We start from the raw sequence: 22,524 nt of genomic DNA on the forward strand, positions 1-22,524 counted from the left end.
ATTTCCTGATATGTGAAGTGAGACTTAATTTTCTCAGAAACATTATAAAATATTCCTTCAGATTGATGATTCCTCCTTCTTTACACATTATTTGGGAATTTATAATGTTTCTAGGTCCTGTTTTGTTCTTTTATTTTTATTTTAGTTTATTTTATTTTAGTATTTTGATTATTGCCAGATAATATCTTTAAATATCTGCCAGAGAAATTCCTTTTGTTACATAGTATCTTTAGTCATTTTCTAAGAGAAATTCCCCTTCTCATCAATCACTTAAAAAGTTTTTACTCTTTTAGGCTTTTTAATTCTTTCAAATAAACTTTGTAATCATTTTATTAATACCCTTCATCTTCATAAATTTACTGTGGCGGTCCAGCCGTCACAACAGGAACATGCCTGAGTCGGGGAGTGAGGATTGAGAAAGGAAAGAACACTCAAACCTGAGCAGAGACGAAGAGAAGTCTGATTTATTTCACAGAAAGAGCTCCTTTTATAGGTTCACAGCAACAGGAAGCTTTTAAGGGCACACAACAACCAAAAACACCAAGTCATTGTTTTTCAAAGACCGGATTTCCTGACTCTTACTGATAACATCAGATCTTTGGCTAACGAGCTTCCTGTTATGTCAGGGTCAAAGAGTCAAAACCAGTTTAACAGACAGTTTCCTTGAAGAGTAGCAAATGTTGATGCCTTAATTATACAAGAAGAAGTTATTTTCCAAATGTCAAACTCCAGTGGGCCATGACTGGGCCCCGACAATTTACTATAACTTTGAATAGAATTGCATTAAGACTGTAACCTAGGAATAATTTGGGGTTTTTGTTTGTTTGTTTTGTTGGTATCCGGGATCGAACTCGGGACCTTGAGCTTGTGAGGCAGGCGGTGGAACCACTGAACTAAATCCCCAGCCAAAGAATTCTATTTTTAAGGTTAAAACCCTTTTTTTTGTCTTTCTAGAACTATAGCTCACCCAAATGTTTCATATTTCTCAGTGACATTCTCTTGCTCTTGTTATGTAGGACACACACATTCTTTGCAAAGGTTCTTCCTTAACAACTTGTGTGATTTTTCTTTTTCTTTTTTCTTTTCCTACTGCAAATGTAATCTTTTTTATTACTATTGTGTGCCTTTTCACTGGTTGATGTTGGAGTATCATGGTATTGATTTTGGTTTACTTACTTTATAACCTGCTAGTTTATGGAAATATCACTAAATTTAATAGTTTTCATGTGGATTTTCTTCTCTCTCTTTCCTTTGTGGTGCTGAGAATGGAACCACAAAGCACTCTTCCAGCTGAGCTTCACCCTGCATCGCTGTGTCTTCTTCTAACACACAGCTTCCCAATTTACATGTTAAAAAATGCCCGATGGGCCAGGGATTTAGCTGAATGGTTTCACCACCTGCCTCGGAAGCACAAGGTCCTGTGTTCAATCACCGGTACAAAAACAAACAAATCTGACTGTCATCGTCTACAAAGAGTAACGCCTCTCTCATCTGTTGTTCCCTGTAGTCACACCTCTCATTTTCACCTCTTGTTCTTGTGTCAGTCAGAAGGCCCAAAGCAATGCTAAATACAGTGGACCCTCAGGTTGCCTGACATAGAACTACTTGGGTTAATTAGGTTAATGGACAATTTATCGCCTCTTGTTATCTTTAGTGAGTACCCAGGTAAACATCCAGATCTCAGCTGTATTGACTTAGTTACAACCAGCCCTCTGGAAGCAATGGAGTTCATAAGTCAGGGATCCACTGTATGGAAATGTTATTTAAAAGAATTGATCATTTAGTTTTGGGTTAAAAACCACATTTTAATATCATTTTTAACATTATCTTAACAAAAATGATTAAAAACCTTAATTACACTACCCAACTTATTTTGCATTGTTTAGTGATTACATACGGCCCTTCAGTATCCTAGGTTATGGAAGGCAATAGGAAGAGAGCCTTAACCCATCTATGTATTTCACTCACATTACACTAACTTTTGAATATTTTTATTATGTACAAATTGTCTAAGAGTCATAGTTGTATAGTACTTCCTGGAGTTTTTATTTAGTCATGAACTTAGCTTTTAATTAATAAAAAAATGGAGACATCAGAAACAAAGAACAGTCTTACAAATCATGGTGTTATTTTTCACTCATCTTTAATAACCATACCTTTAGCTATAAATTTCACTGATCAGTATGGCTAAAAGCTAAATTCATTGCTAATTTTCCAAACTATTAGAGAGGAGCATGGTGCAAAGCTATACATGTAATTAAATAAAATAATTTTTAAAATCTTTATCAGTACATATTTCGTTTGCTAGTAAAAGAAGTCCCTGCTGTTTGTATGAATCTTCATACGGAGGGTGTGAAGTTACATGGGCCCCAGTCCCACGCCTGGTAGGAAGCAGATAACCCCCAGCTTTCCCCCTTCGGGGTCCCTGGACATGTGAGTAATTGGGTATATTGAGGCCCTCATCCACTGGTGGGAGTTTGGAGGTCCCTATAGCTCTCCTTCCAAGAGTCCTGCTTGGTCCTGAGTCCTACCACTTCCTATATCCCCAGGCCAACTTGGGAAAGTCAGCTTAGTCTCCCCAGAAAGTGCACCTAGCCGTGCTAGAGTTGATTTTTATTTTCAAAAAGACAAGGTTCAATCTATATAAGGATAAAAACACTTTCTGTCTTGAGCCTGTGGATTCTTTACACATTCTCCTTGTTTGTTTGTTTGTTTTTGTTGTTTAGTTTTCTGATTTTTTTTTCCTCTAAGTTGGAGCAAGTGGATTGTGATAGGGAAAGAGAACACATACAGCTTTTTGAAAACATGGCGGGAGGTGAATCTAAACGTGCCAAGAATGCTTGTTTTTCCTTTTATACTCATGATGTTAGTATCACAGGAAAAAGATAAGGGAACCATTCATTTCCACAGTCTTTACCACTGAAGTAATCAGCTCTTTCCTAAGCAGTTATCCAGTACCCCATCCATTATTTCAGAACTTGCTGTTAAAGTACAGTCCTTTACTGGACACGATCTAGGTCAAAGGTCAGTGCATGGACTACAGGACTTACCAGAGCTACAGTTCACTTATATCATGGGGTTGGGTGTAATCTAATAGCGAAAGTTTCCAAGATTTTACAGTCCGCTTCCCCCTGGACTTCTGTAAGCTGCAAAAGGATATAATTATGGTCACTGCTGGGTGTGTGCAGTCACATATACATTGCTGTTGTGGTTCACACGGTCAGCAAGCTTAGCTCCTAGGTTTACTGGTACTACACTGCAAGCCAGGCTTTTGTGGTTGTTCACATGTGAATGAAAGGATAAAAACGTCAATATTTAGTAAGAAAAAGAGCCCTGTCCTAGTGCATTTTTATGTTGTTGTAAAAATGTCCCTGGGAAATTCAGAAAGGAAACGTTTATTTTGGCTCATGATTCAGGGGGCTGCAAAGTCCAAGAGTGTGGGACCAGCAACTGCCTGGCTTTGAGGGATTTGCGCTGCTGTAACTGGTGGAGGAAAGTGGAAGGTCAAGACAGGTATGTGTGAGGGAGAGGAGAGGCCAGAGAGTTTGTAACAACCGCTGCCATGGTAACTAATCCACCCTTGTGGGAACACATCCATCCATTTGTTGTGGACCCCCACAGAGCCCCATGAACCTCTGAAAGGGCCTCCACCTCTCCACACCGTGGCCTTGGCAACGAAATTTCAACATGAGTTTTGCTGAGGCCAAACCAGCCCAAACTAGAGGTAGGGAATCAGTCAGACGCTCTCCCATGTTGCTGCTGAAATGCAAACTGTCATAATCATCTCGGAGGGAAATTTGGCACTATCTAACAAACTATAGTTTAAGAGCTGGTTTATCTGACCCCCCTGTAATAGAAAACTTTCAGACTTTGCATTCAGCCTGAGTCAACATATTCACAACATGCAGCAGTAGAGAAAAAGGAGCTTTCATATCTATTAGGATCTTAAATAATATTAAATTTATACCTCTTGATTTAGTTATTTTCTTAAAATACCTATGTGCAGTTAATGCCAACCAAGAGCTGCTCGGAAAAATTACTAAACAGAGTACAACTACATTGGCAAAAGATCGGCAGATTCTTATAAATTGAATGTACACCTGCCCCCTGACTGCAGTACCACTTCTAGAGAAAGGAAGCCATATGGCCACACGGAGGACTATACATGAATATTCATAGAAATTTTATTCATAAAAAACCTGGCTGTCCATTAGCAGAAGGAACATAATGTCGTTTCATATGATGGGTTATAACTCAGCAATATTAATCATTGAACTGCTGATACACAACATGGGTGAAACTTCGAAGCCGCCAGACGTGAAAGAGTACACACTGTATGGCTGTCTCCTGTGAACATTTTGAACAGGCAGAACTAGTTTCTGGAAACAAATAATGGGCTGGTAGAAATTAGAGAAAGAAATCAGTGGTAGAGCACTTGCTAGCATGTATGAGACCCTGGGTTCAGTCCCCAACATTAAAAAATAATCACGAGTGTTTGCCTTGGGATTATGATCCAGGGTTGGTGGCGGGAAGGGTCATGAAAATGCACTCATTATGGGGTGGTGGAAATGTGTATCTTGGCAGTGGAGTGGTTACATGGAGTGTCTTTTTATCTAAACTTGCTGAAATGTACATTTACGATACAAATATTTCAATGCACAAAGTGCCATAAAAGTGTATATGTTTACATTTTAAAGTTGTATTACAGTAAAAGACATACTGCCATTGATCTCCCTTAAAATATTCTCCCTCACTTACAAGATCCTTCTTGCCACTTTCTAAAGAAATTCTGGAAATCCCCTTTCAGGAATGTATTAACAAAGTATGATAAAAAAATATATCTATGTAGATATAGATATAGATATAGATATAGATATAGATAGTGAATGCTCCTGCCAGGTGCTACCTAACAGCAAGGCAGACTCATGGAAATATTACAGTGTGTGCTTATCCACCTTAATCATTACAAGCTGCTGGCTCTTCCCCAAAGTCAATATGATCAGGAAATGTAAATATTTTGAATTGATTCAGGACACCCAGGCAGCCACAGCAGTGTAACTAAAGATAACCACAAAGGAAGAATTCCAGAACTACTTCAAGAAGTAACAAGAATGTTTTTGTTAATGTGTCTGAAGGTAGGGCAGGTATGTTGAAGGGGATTAATTACAATGTGTCTTTTACTGTAATACATTAAAAAATTAAATTTTAGTCAGTTGTGATCACACCATATGTCTATTTTAATCTTTCATAAAAATAAAGTTAAAAACATTTAATAAAATCTTTGTTTCTCTATAGTCCATTGCAAACCTTACTGTGAAATTTTAGCTTAAATAATGCAAAGAAAGATTGGATATTTGTACACAAAAGGGTCCTTATCACTTTCTTACTAGCTATTTCATATTGTGCCCTTTCTTTAAATCTTGGAGCACATTAATCAGCAATAACATTAAACATAAAGAACCCAAATAAAGTGTATTCAGAAAAAGCAGCTTCTGACTGAGTACAGGCAAAGAATGTCCTTCATGTGAGAGCCCTGATGTTCTTAGATCTGGTCCTGGGAGTAAGTAGCTCTAGAGACACTCTGCGTCCCAGCTCAGGACTGGAGCCTTTACACACGCTGGGTCAACTTCTGCTGCTGCCTCTCTGGTGAGGCTGTGGGGTGCTGTGTTAAGTTCTGGATTTTGTTCCTTGGCGTGGAGAAGTTGGAAGAAAAGGAGGGTGGAATTTTGACATAGAAAAAGACTTTTTTAAGAGCATCCCTATTATTTTACTTTCAATACCCAATGATCTGCTGTCTCTTGACGGGATACCTCTAAAAAGAAATGCTCATTCTCACTGGCTCCCATAATTTACTACCTATCAACACCCCCATCCCCAGTTTCCAAACAAGGAAATCTGATAATCTACAGGGCTGTAATCCTGTGCACTCACCGAGCCTGAGTCGGCTCTCCACGGTGAAATGACCGTGACTGAACTTCAGAGGGCTTAGCCAGGACAGAGTATTAAACGCACTAAGAGCACAGTTCCTGGAGAGGAATGGAGAGTGACCCGGGTGGCCTGGAATTCCACGGCTTCTCGGTGCAAAAACCTGAGCAGCCTGACCCCAGATACTCACCATACACCGTGGTGCGGATAACGGAGGCAGAGATGAGGGCCTATTACCGCTTCCTGGGGAGCTGCGTGGTGCTAGAGTATAGGGCCAAAAAAGGTACCTGGGGTGCAATGATGCTTTTGTGTGTGTTTGTCACTTATTGTCATTCCTAGAGTAGTGACTTAACAAAGACATTTTATATTAAGCATCACTTTGTGATTGTTTCTTGTTAGGAAGTTTTAAAAGGATTTTAAAAAGCAAAACCTTAATAAGTTATTATAATATCATAAATGATCATTTACTGAGATAGATTCGTAAAAAGAGATGATCAGATATTCTGAAAAATCAGGTTAAAATAGAATGTGGAGGTATGAGCTTATTTTCAAAGAATAGATATTGTGTACATGCATACACATATCTATATCCCTCTATATGTATATATGATATATATATATATGGTATATAGAGAGGGGGGATTATATTTCAATGAGATAACTGGCTCATTTGGGATAAAGGAGTAAGTTTTACTTTTCTTGGTTTTCTTTTTCAGTTATATTTTATGTTTTAAAAAAGAATTGGCATATCTTACTTTTATAAAATGAAAATAAGAATCCAGATTGTAGAATTCATGCTCCTGAAGGCTTTGTGTGAGGCACATGAGCCGGTGGACTGCTGGTCTGGGTCCTGGTCAGAGCACTTCCCACAGGGGACGGTGAGAGCCGTTGTTTCTCAGTGTGCCTCCCAAGTGTCTGGAAGACAGACACTCTAAGAGCTGAAGCAGGTGCTTGTTCCAAAGGCTGTTTCTTTTATGGAAGGGCTTATTGCTAAGCTCCTACTTTTTTCTTTGCCCTGAAATTATTTACAGTAGTATTCCCCTTAAATCACAGGCTATACAAGCAATGACTAAAGTAAATGTTTGTCTTTTCCATTACTCTTGGAAACTGTTTCTTCAAAAGTGAGTTATTAAATGGAGAAATGTGTTTGTAAAATAAATTCATCACTTTCAGTATACTTTCTGACTGAGATGGGTTCATGCCCATACTGTATTCTGTACCATATCCTTATGCAGTAAATTACACACACACACACACACATACAATGTTCTCAAAGGCAAGGGCATGGCATATTTGCTACTTAGGAAAGTGTCCCGAGCCGGCGACGCAGAGCACTGTCCAGCAGTGCCTCAAACCTGAAAGAGCAGCAGGGTGGAGATGGGGCAGAGAGAAAGGAAGGACGCCAAGACAAGAGTCTGATCAAGGTGACATTTATTGCCGGCAAGCATCAGCCTTTTAAAGGAAAAAAACCACAAACTATTATGGGATGGGGTTACCACAGTAAATGAAAGTTCACACAGGAAAAGAGCAAACAGGCTCAACGAAAAGAACCACTGTGCATAGTAGTAACCCAGACAACCACACGTCTGAAGGTCAGAGACAAGAAACTGCAACTTTCAGGAATTCCACAAAGGAAACACACCACCTTCTAAACTGGAGAAACTTAACAAATATGGAGTTACTAAAGTTAACAATACTTACAACTAATACTCATGATTCCCACAGGAAAGGACAAATTGTAAATCAGATTTTGCTTTCCATACTTAAAATATACATGTGTTCAAGTGTAGATAAGCAGAAATTCTTATGGGGCCTGAATTCAGGTATAGATTATTGCCTTTATTTTATGAAAATTAAATAAGAATAAGAGCTGCACAGCTTTGTTACCAGTTAGGAGAAGAGAAATAATTTGAAAGAATAAGAACTTCTGAATCAGCTTCTGAACTAACCTCACAGCATCACTGTACTACTGCCACCCTCCAAGAAGGTTGTGACATGTTCATCTATTGGCCTTGGCTCTCAGTTATTCTATCTGTGGCTCAAGATAACAATGAAAAGTTGAACATCTTAATGTAACTTCTTGTAAATGTCTAACCAGCCTTTCGGACTTTACTTCTCTCTGACATTCTCAGGATGCTCTCAGTAGACTTCTTAGAATAATACCAATTCCTTGAGATTAAGGGACTGAAACTCTATGATGTGTGTTGGTAAGAACCATATTGACATAATTGTTGGAGAGCAAAGAGAATGAGCAGTTGGAGGCTCACTTTTTCACTAAATGTCCCCTTTTAGAAGAAAAATACAAAAAATATTATAAAATTAATGCATACTTAAAAGCTAGGGTAATACCAACTGCTGTAACAAAGATCCAGATTTCATTGGATTAATGTACACCAGTGCATTGTCCTTGATCAAAGAGACCATGTCTCAGGGACCTCAGTATTCCAGGGATGCTGGCTGCTCCTTGTCTTCAAATTCTGCCATACCCCAGCCTTGAAGTTCTCACCTTGTAGCCTGGAAGAGGAAAAGAGAGTAGTAAAGATGTACCTGTTCCTTAAACACCCCAGCTCAGGACTCACACATCATTTTTGCTCACCTCTTCTTGACAATAATGAGAAGGCCACCCTGGGTGTGGGCAGCAACAACCAATGGCCTTAGATCCTGAATGGAATTAAAAGGGAAAGGAAGGCTCGCTGCCTCCTGCCTGCTACACCATGAACTGTTTCTCTTCTGCCATGTTGCCCTGCCTTGGAACCAGCTGATTTATTGACTGAAACCTCTACAAACTGTGAGATAAAATAAACCTTTTTTCCTTTAATTTGTGGGTTTTGGGTATTTTGTTCCAGTAATGAGAAAGTAATTAAGACAGTATTTATACACCTGTTTGATTTTATTTCATGGCTCTGTAGTATTCCATTATATGGCTGTGTATTAGTCCCTTTTTCTGTCACTGGGACAAAATACCTGACACCTATAATAAAGGAAGAGAAGCTTTATTTGGGCTCACAGTTTACAGTTGGTTCATTCTATGGTTGGCTAGCTCCAAGGCAAAAATGGCACGGTTGAAGGGCATAACAGAGGACAGCTGCTCAATCCTTGGCAGCCAAAAACAGAGGGTGGGGGAGGATCCATAAGAATACTCTTATAAGTCATGTTTTCAGTGACCCATCTCTTTGGACCAGGCTCTACCTTCCAACAGCATATTTAGCTATGAATTCATTAATAGATTAATCCACAAAGGAATATAGTGTCTCCATGATGCAATCACCTTCCAAACGCCCCACCTCTGAGCATGTGTTTTGGGGAACATTTTAAATCAAACACATACTAGACTATATATATCATCTTTGATTTAACCAATCCCCTATTAGTGGACATTTGTGATAAAACAAATGATAATAGACATCTTAGTACCCAATTATTTTGTGTTAATCCTTAGGTTAAATTCTTAGATATGGAATTTCTTGGTTTAAAAGGCTGTCTACTTAATGTCTTGACAGATATTTCTAAAGCATAAACAGACTCTACCAATTTACACTTTTACCCACAGAAGATCTGCCTAGACTCTTGCCAACCCTACATGTTATTAATCTTTATAATAATTGCTAATCCATTGAGCAGAGAAGAGATCATTTTGTTTTAATCCACCTTTGCTTACTAGTGAGGTTTTGTGATTTGAATTTACTCCCAAGATAATGGCACTGAAAGGTGGGACCTCTGGAGGTGGTTAGGTCATGGGGGCATTGTCTTATGCAAGGCATTCCTGGTCTACTCTTCTGCCATGGGGGCATAGTGTTCCTCCTTTTTGTCCTCTACCATGTGAGGGTGCAGCAAGAAGACACCATCTTAGAAGCAGAGAGCAGCCCTCACCAGACACTGAATTTGCTGGTGTCTTGACCTTGGCCTTCCCAGTTCTAAAACTTTAAGGAAGAATACATTTCTATCATTTATAAACTATTCACTCTAAGATATTTTGTTATAGCAACAAGAATAAAAGAACAGACAAGAAGGACATGAGGTTAAATGTGATTATATATATTTCATATTCATGGGCTATATTTCTTCTGTGAATTATGTTTTTAGTGCATATTGTATTAGTTTCCTGTAGCTGCTATAGCAAATTACTACAAACTTGATTGCTTACAGAAATAGAAATTTATTGATTACTTTTTATTTGGGGTTACCCAGGCAGTGGGACTGATTTTTATCAATAAAGGGGTTATGGAAGGTTATAGAAATGGCCAGAGTGCCATTTCCAGTTATTAAGGGAAACTTTGCATAATATGTTAGTCAGCTTTCTGTTACCATAAGAAAATAACTGAGATAATCAATTTATAAAGAGTAAAGTTTTTTTTGTTTTGTTTTGGCTAACAGTTCTGGAGGATTCAGTCCATGGCTAATTGGCCCCAATACTTTGGGCCTGTGGTGAAGTAGCACATCATGGTGGTTAGCACATGGAGGAGTTGCTGTTTGCCTCATGGGGGGAGGGGTGTGAAAAAGCAGATGAGAAGGAGGAGGGGCTTGGTCTCACTGTTTCCTTTGAGGGCATGCTCCCAATTACCAGACATCTCACTAGCCCCACCTCTTAAAGTTTCTACCACCTCCTCAGTAGAGCTAAGCTGGGACTAAACCTCCATCCCATGAGTCTTTGAGACATTTAAAATCCAAAGGATTGCTAATGGAAACTTTCACTTTGGCCTCAGTGGAGGGCTTGTCTCTTACAAGGTCACAATGTGAAATATCAGCAGAAATTAAGAAGCTTTTAAAAAGCATCAAATTTGTCTGTAATTTTTTTTTAAACCAGAGAAAGGATTTGGACAAGTACTCAAAAACCACATGCACCTTATACTACCATACCAGGCCTCAAAGCATTCTTTTGTAGGCTCCCCAACAAGATTTGCTGAGCCTGTAACAAGGGTACAAACAAGGGCCCACATAACACTTAAATACAAAGTTTTTAGTATATTTTATATATTATTTATATTATTTATATCTTATTTATATATTTTAACATAGTCTATTGTCCTTTGACAAACATACTCATAAAAAATTAAAATATATGTAAAGCTGTGATTTCTCTGTGACTGAAAATGTAAAATCTCAAAATGACTAAATTGTCTGAGTATTGTTGATAGGTCAGTGATACCTGAGTGAGCAGTATATGTATCTATAGTCCCTAAGTCATTAGTTAGCCACTAAAATGTATTTTTTGCCTTCACGTCAGCAGAATAATTATATTGTTATTAAGTGAGGTTTTCTCATTATTTGAGCTCTGGTGAGAGAGTGATCTCAAGTAGCTGTGATCTAAGTCAAATGTAATCATGTTTAATGAGTTTAAGTGCATCATAAATTAGAAGAAAAAGAAAGCAGAGTTGCTACTCGTACCACTAGACAAAATACTGCATTCCATAAGAATCTACAGCATTCATGCCCCAAAAGAAGCATCTGACAAGTTGACTAATTTGTCTTTTCTCTCACCTAAGCACTTCCGCTGCTCAAATCCTCCCTGTCCTCTGAAGCAGTGCATGTCCCCGAGAGCGGCAGTAACACAGCCCACAATCCATCATAGCATCCAGATGTGGTCGCCTTTTCTTTTGAGACCTCGGCCAAGAGGCCTGGACTATCTCCTAGGCCTGGCCAGCCTAAGGGAGTAGACGCTCATGGCGACTGTGCACCCTGCCGCACTGAGCTGTGGATCCTGAGTGACAGAGGCACCTGTTTGTGTGCTTACGGAAGGGAAGCTGTGATGCATGGAGCCTTCAAGTGCCAGGCATGGGTCAGAAATCACAAGGAAACTTTCTGGGGAGATGAAAGTGGTCCATCCAATTGGCAAAAGGAAAGATGTTATGAACAAATCCTCAGTAGTGTGGGAACTAGCACAAAGAATCAACAACTGGGATCTCATCTTACTAAAAAGCTTCTGTACTGCAAGAGAGACCACCAACAGAGCTAAGAGACAACCTACAATGTGGGGAAAATTTTTTACCAGCTGTTCCTCAGACAAAGGACTATTATCTAGAATATATAAAGAACTTTTAAAAAATCAGACCCCCCAAACATAAAGACCCAATTCAAAAATGGGCATCTGACTTGAACAGGCATTTCTCAAACAAGTAAAAGCAGCAAATAAATATATGAAAAAATTTTCAACATCACTGTTTATTCTAGAGGTGCAGATGAAAACAACACTGAGATTCCACCTCACCACAGAAAGAATGGCTGCTGTCAAGAAATCAATCAGTGACAAATGTTGGCGGGGCTGTGCGGAGAAAAAAAAAAAACCCTCTCCATTGTTGATGGGAGTGCAGACTGGTGCAAGCACTGTGGAAATCTATGTGGAGATACCTCAGACAACTAGCATAGAGGTCCCATTTGACCCAGCTATCCCTCTGCTGGGTATCTTTCCAAAAGATTTAAAAGCATCATACCACAGTGATATATGTGCACCCATGTTTATAGGGGCACAGTTTGTAATAGCTAAAGCTTGGAAAGATCTCAATTGCCCATCAACCGGAGACTGGATAAAGATGTGGCTTTTTTTGTTTGTTTGTTTGTATATGAAATGGAGTACTACTCAGCCATAAAGAACAAGAAACTAGAGACATTTATAACTAAGTAGATGCACATTGAGGCCATACTCTTAAGTGAAATAAATAAGACACACGTGTAAATACCAGTTTCTCTGGTGTGAAAAACTAAAAGTGTAAATAAGGTTCAAATTGTATAACTGATACTGTGAAATAGGAAGAAAAGGTCTAAAGAAGTAGGGGAAGTGGGAAGGGTAGGGGAAAGGAAAGAAGGGCAAAGAAAAAATATGAGAAAAGAAAAAATGGAAACAACCTTTTTAAATAAGGAAGGATAGATGGGGGTAAAGGGAGAACAGAAGAATGGGGAAAAAATAAGAACCAAGACACATCATGCAAGGGTACAAGATCCCAATGATGAATGTAACTGTACTGTATACCTAAAAGTTACCAATAAATTTAATAAAAAATAAATTAAAAAAAGAAAGCGTATCTTGATCTGTAACATGGCTACATCAGTGTGCACATTGGTCAGAATTCATCAAGTTGTGTACTTAGGATTTGTACATTCTACTGCATTTAAATTATGCCTCAATAAAGTACTGTTTGTATAAAAATAAAGGCTACCAGAGCACTTTCATTTTTCTGTATGTGAACCAAAGGGGCACTAACTCTTCAACATATATGGCTCCAACTCTTTAGCACAACCACATCATATGATCTCATATATACACATACATGTGCACAAATACTGCTGTGTGCTTTTTCTTTTCTTTGTAATCCTGACTGCAGTGATTTTTCTGTCCTTGACATGATATCCTAAATCATCTTCTGTGGATGTGGCCTTCATAATGTATAATTATTGCTTCCATTTCCTCATTCTTATAAATAATACTCTCTATGTTATTACCTATAAAGTCTTTATTATATTCTTGTAACACATCTTTAGATATAGAACAAATGGCTAAAAGAGTCTTGAAGGTATAAATAAGAGTAGTTAAGAGGTTGAACTGTAGAGTTAAGATCAGGCTGGGTTCAAGTTTACACTCTGGGTCTGTGGACGAGCTACTTCAAATCTGGTTCAATGTCACCCTTACAGTTCTCTTGAGGGCTCAGTGATAAATAGAATCAGCCATGTGAGTGCTCAGTAGTCAGTGGGTAAAATACCATGAAACTGCTTCCTAAACACAGCCTACCTCATTCCCTGAGGAAATAAAGAAGTGCTATTTTCCCATATAACAGCAGCCTTGAGTATTAGCAGCTCAGTTATTGTATGGAAAGGCTTAGAACTAGAAGTGTTTCAAATTTTGCATTTTTTCAGCTTTAGGACTATATGGCTAATGTATAGCTATATAGCTAATGAGCTATCTTGTGGATGGGACCCAAGTCTAATTATGAAATTCATTTATTTTCATATATACCTTATACCTATAGCCTCAGGATAATTATATATAGATATACTTTTATTTGTGGGGGCAGTACTGGTGATTGAACCTTTGTACTGATCTACATCCCAAGTCCACTTTTAAAAAGTGTTTGACTTTGAGACAGGGTCTTCCCAGGCTGGGCTCAGGCGTCTGATATCCCTGCCCCAGCCGCTCAGGGTGCCGGGATACAGGCGTGTGCCAGCATGCATGGCGTATCAAAATTTTTAGTAATTTTATGCATGAAACAGTCATGCTGGTGTCATATTGGTGCTCATAATACTTTGGATTTGGGGAGTAAGGATGCCCATCCTGAATTCTATTGCTGTTTTAATTATATTAGCTGACTCCTAGGAAGTTGGGTGTTTTTCAGTGGCTTGGGTTTTTAAATCTTTCAAAATTTTCCTAAAAACGCTTTGGCCTGTTTTTTGAAGGCTTTTTATCCTTTGTTAAGTCATGGACAAGACTGCAGTACTAACCTGTCCCGGGGCAGGCTAGGCATAACCGCAACACAGGATGAGAGGAAGGAAACGCGGACAGCCCATGAGATGGAGATGCGTGCCCGCTGGTCTGCAGACGCTTCCGGGGCAGGCAGCTCCCGTGTGGCTGTGGGGTGCGGGGTGCCAGGGCCCGGCTGCCTGGAGGAGGTCGCGATGGGGATGGTGCGTCCCTGTCCTGGCATCCCCGCCTGATTAAACCGGCTACTCTGCAAAGTGAGGCGGGAGGGCCCGGTTCCGAGCGGGGGCTGGGGCTAAGAGGATTGTTACCAGCCCGAGAGGTGTGTGACGCACGGCTCCGCTCCGTGGCCGAGTTACAGACGCAGCTGACCCGCGGCTCTGATTGGCTAGGCCGACCGTGACGCCGCTCCAGACGTCCCCTATTCAATTAGCTCCCGCCTTGTGCCCCACCCCCACCATACTGGTGCCTTTTAAATTGCAGTGTGACAAGCATGTCAGAGCAGCAAGAGTGGGAGGCGAAGGACCATGCTCAGAGCCCACGTTGCTCTCAGACCAGAAAGTGGGGTGCACAAGGGGTCCCCTTGCTGCCTGCAGCTGAGTTCCCTTGGGACATGTGGACCATTTATTCCATCACCCATGAAGCTGGGGACAGTGTGGCCTTTGAGATCTTTTCTGCACTTCTGGAATCAGAGGCCCAGGGTGAGACACAGTCCCACTTCTGTATATTTATCAGGGATAGAAAAGAGGCAAGCTTTTCTCTAGTGTATTTGTAACTTTGCCCAGAGAAGAAATTGGGTTGAGATTGAATTACCTCTTCCCTTTGCCTTGCATGATTACCCAGGGACAGGTTTCCCCCTAATACATGTGCACCAGAAGTGGCGAGGAGCAAGCAGGAAGCCTGTGCATAGGACCAGGAGGCCCCTGAGGGAAGGAAGCGTTTCACAGGTGAGGATAAGGGTGCAGGACTGAATTGGCCTGACAGAAAGGGCTGTGTGGCTCTGAAGCCAGCCCCTTCCCACTGCAGGGGAACGAGGAGCACCTGTACGTCCCCCGCCCCACCCATGCGGAGTGGGTAGCAGAGCCTGCCAGCAGCAGGCCTGGCCTTGTGCCTCCTGCTGCCCAGCCTGAGGCAGAGCTGAGCTTGCCCCTGCCCCAGCAGGCCACAAGGACCCGGCTCCCCTGAATGCCGGGCGTGCCTGCAGCCATCTCTGAGTCAGAGCCTCAGCGTGGAGCCTCCTGACCCACCACAGCGGGCCAGCTCGAGTCATGTGGCACCTTGGCTGGGAAGGCCTCGAAGATAACCACATCATTCCAGGCTGGGCCAAGCACTCTCAGCAAAACCTGGGCCAAAAGTGCACCCGCTCATTTCTGTTCTGAGAGCAAGTCATCGCTTTCGGGTCATGAGGTAAGCACACAGGGCTGTGAGAGAGGTCCAGGCAAACCAGATTCCCAGGAGAGGGCTGCTGGTCACCTCTGGGGCCTGAAAGGAGCCTTGCACGCGCTCTTGGGTCTGAGACCTAGGTCACGTATGGACCGCCTCTCCAAGTCGGTGAGACCCACACTCCACACTTGGTTTGTTGTCACCCAGGCAGGTTCAGAATCTCTCTGGGTCTCCATTTCTCCATTCAGAAAGTAAGATGGGTGGGGAGATGACAGGCTTGTTCCTCTGGTCTGTCAGATCTTACATCTTTAAGATGCTTGATTGGATTTACAGCGAACCCAGAGACTGAAGCAAAGGAACAGTGAATCACACCTTAGAGTTTTTTGTTTTGTTTTGTTTTCCTCTGGATTCATCATCTCATATATATGCTTCCTCAGAAATGAAAAAATAACCAAGCTCTGCGAGTATGCTGCTTCCTAGACCCTGCAAGATAAATTCTTCCGTTATATGACTTCTCCGCCTGTTGGCCTTCTCTGTGTTCTTGTCCATTTCCATCTTACATTTTAGTATGGAAAGTTTGAAACATGCTGAAGAATTATGTAATGAACTGTCACGGACCAAAGCCATGCTTCAGCGCCATCCCTGTCTTGTCAATGTTGTCTCATCGGCCCTCCCTGTGTGTTTCGTCCCAGGGATCAAGCTCAGGACCTTGCTCTTGCAAATCAGGCAGCAGAACCACTAAGCTAAATCCCTGGCCCTCACCTGCCCTCCCTTATGCCATGTGTACTTTTGGCAGAGGGAAGGCTGGGGTATTTGTGTTGGGAAATATCCCCTTTTTAAACATGTAGCTACAGAGACATTTTTATACTCTCCCAAATTAACAGTGCTGAAGCAGTTCTTTGGAGTCTAGTGAACTTAGGATGGAAGGGGTTTAGAGTAAAGGAGCTCTAGTCTGGATTTACCTTTTTCCCCCAGAAAAAAGAATGATAGAATTCATGAGAAGGATATTGGGGCTTAAGCTGGCACTTGGCCTACCCTTTATAAGATTCTCAGAAAGAAATGTGAGAATGTTTGTTCTCTGATCAGAGGAATGGATCTGACTAGCATTCATTTACTGACTGAACACAGACTGTGTGCAGCTCCATAAACATCACCTTCTTTAACCTTCGCACCAAAGCTGAGCATAGAAGCTAAGACTCACAGGAGTTTCCCAAATGTTACTTTCCAATCGATCAACAGAAGAATAGCTGCCAGGTGTGTGCTAGGAGGCTGATTCAGGAGCACAGTGAGTTGAAGCAAGCCCGGGCAACGTATGAAGCAAGACCCTTATCTTGAAAACAACAGGCTGAGTGTGGTGGCAAACACCTGTAATTCTATAATCCCAGCACTCTAGGAGGCTGAGGCAGAAGGATTGAAAAGTTCTAGCCTACCCCTGGCAATTCAGTGACTTGTGAGACCCTATCTCAAAAAGGCAAAAGGGCTGGGAATGTAGCTTAGGGCAAAGGCCTGGATTCATTCCCCAGTGCTACACACTCACACACACACACACACACACACACACACACATCATGTTACCATAGTTCTGAACTGAGTCAGTAGGAATTTTTCTCTATTTAGCATCAGCACAGAAGTCTGTTCCATCCATACCTTGATCTAAACAGATGTTTAACTCATATAAACAATAAGCAGTTAATTCTTTAAAAGTCCCTGGGAGGGCATCACAATCCCTGACTTAAAACTATACTATGAAGTCACTGTGATAAAAACAGCATGGTACTGACAAAGATACAGACCTAAGGATCAGTGGAATAGATTAGAAGATGCAGAAACAACTCCAGATGTACTCAGCTGTCTCATCTTTGACAAAGGAGCCAACCATCCTCAGTGGAGGAAAGATAGCCTCTTTAATAAGTGGTGTTGGAAAAACTGGATTTCAGTCTGCCAAAAATTAAAACTAGACCCCTATCTTTCACCATGCACTAAACTAAAATTGAAGTGGATGAAAGATCTAAATATTAAAATAGAAACACTAAACTTGCTGGAAGATAAGTTATGTAGAACTCTTGAAAACACTAGCATAGGAAAAGACTTTAAGAATAAAACCTCAGTAGCATGGGAACTAGCACCAAGAATCAACAACTGGGATCTCATCTTACTAAAAAGCTTCTGCACTGCAAGAGAGATTACCAACAGAGCTAAGAGACAACCTACAATGTGGGGAAAATTTTTTACCAGCTGTTCCTCGGACTATTATCTAGAATATATAAAGAACTTTAAAAAATTAGACACCCCCAAATATAAAGACCCGATTCAAAAATGGGCGTCTGACTTGAACAGGCATTTCTCAGCAAAAAAGCATATAAATATATGAAGCAAATAAAGCAGAAAATAAATATATGAAAAAACGTTCAACATCACCAGTTATTCTAGAGGTGCAGATGAAAACAGCACTGAGATTCCACCTCACCACAGAAAAAATGGCTGCTATCAAGAAAGAAACCAATAACAAATGCTGGTGGGTTTGTGGGGAGAAAAAAAACCCTCTCCATTGTTGATGGGAGTGCAGACTGGTGCAAGCACTGTGGAAATCTATATGGAGATACATCAGACAACTAGGATAGAGGTCCCATTTGACCCAGCTATCCCTCTGTTGGGTATCTTTCCAAAAGATTTAAAAGAATCATACTACAGGGATACATGCACACCCATGTTTATAGGGGCACAGTTTGTAATAGCTAAAACTTGGAAACAGCCCACTTGCCCATCAGTTGGAGACTAGATAAAGAAGGTGTGTTTTTTTGTTTTGTTTTGTTTGATTTTATGAAATGGAGTACTAAGCCATAAAGAACAAAAAACTGGAGACATTTATAATTAAATGGGTGCATATTGAGGCCATACTCTTAAGTGAAATAAATAGGACACGTGTAAATACTGAATAGTTTCTCTGGTATGAAAAACTAAAAGTGTAAATAAGGATTGAAATGTATAATTGATAATGTGAAATAGGCTGAAAAGGTCTAAAGTAGGGGAAGTAAGAGGGGGAAGGGAAAGGAATGTAGGGAAAGGAAAAAATGGAAACAAAGTCTTTGTAAATAGGGAAGGGTGGAGCGGGTGAAGGAAGGGCAGGGGTGCAGGGAAAAAACAAGAACCAAGACCTATCATGTAAAGGCACAACATCCCAATGATGGAGAGAGAGCGCATGCTTGAGCTTTCTTTCCTAGCTAATGAATTCCACTCAGTCTTCCTCTCTCTTTAACCCCGATTCCCCAGTGGACCTAGAGTGGACCCCTGAGTCACCACGGTGCAGCTCTCCGGTGGCAGAGATGACTCCTGGGGTGGTGACGAACAGTTACAATAGTCTCTGGGTTGTGGCAGCTGCAGATGCTTCTCACAGGGCGTATAAACCATTCGTTAGGGTTAGCAGATGTTCATAGATTTATACTTGAAGGGTTTGAATTTTTGCATCAGGGACCTGTAAAGTTATATTCAGTAAGGAGAATCTTTACATAGCAACATGGGCCTGTGCCTCCTTAAACACATTTGGCAGTAGGAAGTGACCTGTTAGTTAACTGGAAGGAGGGAGAAAAATAGAGGAAAGGAGGAAGGAAGGGAGTGGGAGAGAGAAGGAAGTAAAAACCAAAGAGCTCCCATCAACCTCCGGCTCCAGGACCGGGCCTGGAAGGTTTTCCGGTCGCCCTCAGGTGGGCAGGTGTCCTTCCGCAGACCCGGTGGAGTAGGAGGTCCCTGCCTGGGATACCAGACGTCCTGTGGGGCTGAAACTTCAGGGCCCCCGACCTTCCCTTGTCCTGCCCTACATCCTGGGTGGGGCTCTAGGCCTCTCTCTTCGTATATTTAAGGGTCACACCTCGGGCGGGGATGTAGCTCAGCAACATAGCGCCTGCCTGGCAAGCGCGAGGCCGTGAGTTTGATTCCCTGTACAAAAAAGGAAAAAAAGAATACACACACAGACACACCACACACTTGACCCTGCATCTCAGGAATCGAGTGTGGTATACCCACATTATATCCAGTTAAGTTCCAGTTTCCCCCTTGTAATGGAGCCTTACATTTCTCTTTTGAATGCCTCTTTTTAATCCACAGTGTTTTAACCTGATTTGTGTTTCCTTCATGCAGATGAAATTATGCAGCAGGAAGTCAGGCCCTTGGTGGCAGCGGATATAATAGAACAACTTCACAGACAATTTGCCATTCTTTCAGGTAAGGGGCAGACTCATTTGCATTCCACGTTTCCCTGGGGTTCCTGCTGGGAGGACAGGGGTTCTGAGCTTTGATGAGCATTGTGCCCAACCCCCTCACCCCCCAAGCTTCATCTGGGCCAGAATGCGGTGAAGATGCGCTGCTGGAGAAGGGTAGGATCTCCTGGATGCTGTTCCCTTTGCTTTGGGGTGCACCAGGTCTTCCCCCAAGGAGTGCCTTACTCTGAGGCTGTGAAGAACGGAGCTGAAAAGACCTGAAGAAAGACAAGCTAATAACTAATGACCTCAGTGGGCACCGTGACATTCTGCCACTGTTTTTGTTGAATACTGTTCCAAGTTCAGCCTCAAGAGAGTCTTGGTTTGAAGGACTTGTGGGCACTTCCTAAGGTTGTTTGTTCTCTGAGACATTTGGCTTTTATTCTTAGATCTTCCAAGGATTCCCATCAAGCATTTGGTTGGGCTTAACCAGAGGTTGATATTAATAAGAGGCTGGAAATGTTCTGAGTCCAGGAGCAAGACTGAAAAGTTGTCACTACTCGAGTCCCATTCTTTCTTATTCACTTGTCTGAGAGTGGCGTGCATGACTTAGGAGGTACAATCTACTATAGACCGCTGAGTTAGGTGGAAATATTACAGGCAGTCAGACAGGGCTAGGTCCAGGAGAGAAACACATCCCAGCTGTGGCCGGAGACACATCTGTTGGAGAGCAGGCCTCAAGATAAATTCAAAATGACCCGGTTTACATATTTCCCCAAAGGACAGGGTAAGCGGTATCACAGGGCCTAATGAAGTCTAGATAGATATCAGTCACCCTGGTGGGTGACCAAGACCTCTGGACCCGTCATTTCCTAGAAAAGGATCTTCATACTTTCCATGCATACTTGTTGCATGACTTGGTCCTCCATTGGATAACTGTTACCTATATGACTATACCTGTAACCTTATTGGTTGATCATAGCTGTAACCCATGTTGTACCCATGTGGTTTTTGCTCTGTAAAACTTTCTTGTAAAGTGGGATCCTCAGCTACCCATCTGGGATCTCTTTTGCCTCCTACTCTTAACTTCCATTGTTCCTAGGGTTTGTTCTTCAATTTTAGAGAACACAAACTCAGCATATAAGACATCTAACAGGTTGGAAACTATAATATTTCCTTTATATCATTTAGAGGTCCTATTTCAACCCCTGATATCATTTCCTATATCAGTACCCAACTCTAAATCGTAATATTTGGACCAAATCTGGAAGTATTACAATGGTGAGATCAGAGGTACTTGTTACAGAGGAATAAACTGGCAAGTCAGAGTCTTCAGCGAGGCAGCCTTGTAGCTTCCTGGGGTGAGCCTAGGCTTGGCAAGACAAAGGGCGAGAAGGGGACTATCCCCTGGGATCCTGGAAACTGCTGCTGTGGCCCTGCCCCACAGAAGCCCCAAGGCCAACTTGTGTCAGGTCTTCAGTGGATCACGGGAAGGAGTGGGGTGGATTCCTACAGCCTTGACACAAACTCGAATGGCCACATATAATTCCGCAATGGCACATCTCAGACAGGAGTCCTGTGGTTGATTAGTTGATACATTTCTGTGGACCCTGGACTTACAAACTCAGTTAGTTCGCTGGGGCTGGTTGAAACTCAGCTTGGTCAGTGAAGGGTCAGGCTCCTCTACACAGCCTTCAAAGTCTGTCTCCTGTACACAGGCGATCTCAGTGTCCTCAGAGAGACACTGGCCCAGGATTTCTCAGCGCCACACAGGAAAGGATGTTGTCATGTTCCTTCCAGAACCTGCAAGGGTTAAATCTCTATCTGAGACCACGAGGAGCACAAGCAGCTAGCATTTGAGTCATAACTCAAGACTTTGGTTGTTCAGTTAAAACTAAAATTCTGGTCATAGCCTAGGTTGTTCATTTGTCAGGCTGGTCATAACTCAAGGGTGCACTGTAAGTGGTTCAGTGCATCTCTTTTATCACTGGGGTATGTATTTCCACGCTTACTTCTTAGAGGTAGTACAGGAAGAACATGAACTGGTACCAGAGAGGTCTAGATAAAGACTTGGATTCTGCTGTTTACTTGCAGTGTCGCCTTGGGCAGTTTACTTCTCTAAAGTGCCATCTCCTCCTTTGTACAGTGGGGCCATTGCAATTTTGGCTACTAAATGACAAAATGCATAAAAAAATACCCAGTATTACAACTGCCAAATAAATGTCCACCATTTTTTCCTGATATATTTTAAATTCCCATAAGGTGTTTGTTTTAAGGTTTTATTACCAGAAATAATTTTCAGTATGATACAGTTTTTTAAAAGAATAAGGAAACGAAGCCATATTCACAGTGAATATGAATACAATGCCAGCAGGAAGTCAGGAGCAGACTGTCAGCCCACCGTGTAGAACAGAGCTGGGAAAATTCATGCCAGACCCAGAGGACGCCTCTGATTTAGCGAAGATCACCCTTCATTTCTGAGTTTCTTTTCTCATGTGAGTTTGCTCTCCTTATGAGAAAGAAGCTTGGTTTTCTGTGATGTGCTTGCGAGTCTGAAGACTGTCGGCTCTGAAGGAGCACTTTGGGATGAGCAGCCTTTCAGCGTCCACCGTCCCTCTC

The 22,524-nt window shown here is 41.6% G+C and overlaps 1 protein-coding gene across 6 annotated transcripts in view; it reads left to right on the forward strand.

The window, feature by feature from the left end:
* Mcf2l2 (MCF.2 cell line derived transforming sequence-like 2) overlaps positions 1–22,524 on the forward strand; it is a 246,785-nt gene that overhangs the window by 17,609 nt on the left and 206,652 nt on the right. For 4 of the 6 annotated variants that reach the window (XR_780283.3, XM_010624297.2, XM_010624295.3 and 1 more), the window contains exon 2: positions 19,847–19,930. Coding sequence is in view for 5 of the 6 variants with exons in the window: in XM_010624297.2 (XP_010622599.1) it covers positions 19,847–19,930 (84 nt within the window). In the remaining variant the exon portion in view is untranslated. Of the gene's footprint in view, positions 1–15,172; positions 15,277–15,490; positions 15,737–19,846; positions 19,931–22,524 lie in introns of all 6 variants that reach the window. The other 2 variants (XM_010624299.1, XM_010624298.1) reach the window with 2 other exon arrangements.

Source organism: Fukomys damarensis, unplaced genomic scaffold, assembly GCF_012274545.1.
Source record: "Fukomys damarensis isolate Sample0158 unplaced genomic scaffold, DMR_v1.0_HiC HiC_scaffold_12, whole genome shotgun sequence".
Taxonomy (NCBI): domain Eukaryota; kingdom Metazoa; phylum Chordata; class Mammalia; order Rodentia; family Bathyergidae; genus Fukomys; species Fukomys damarensis.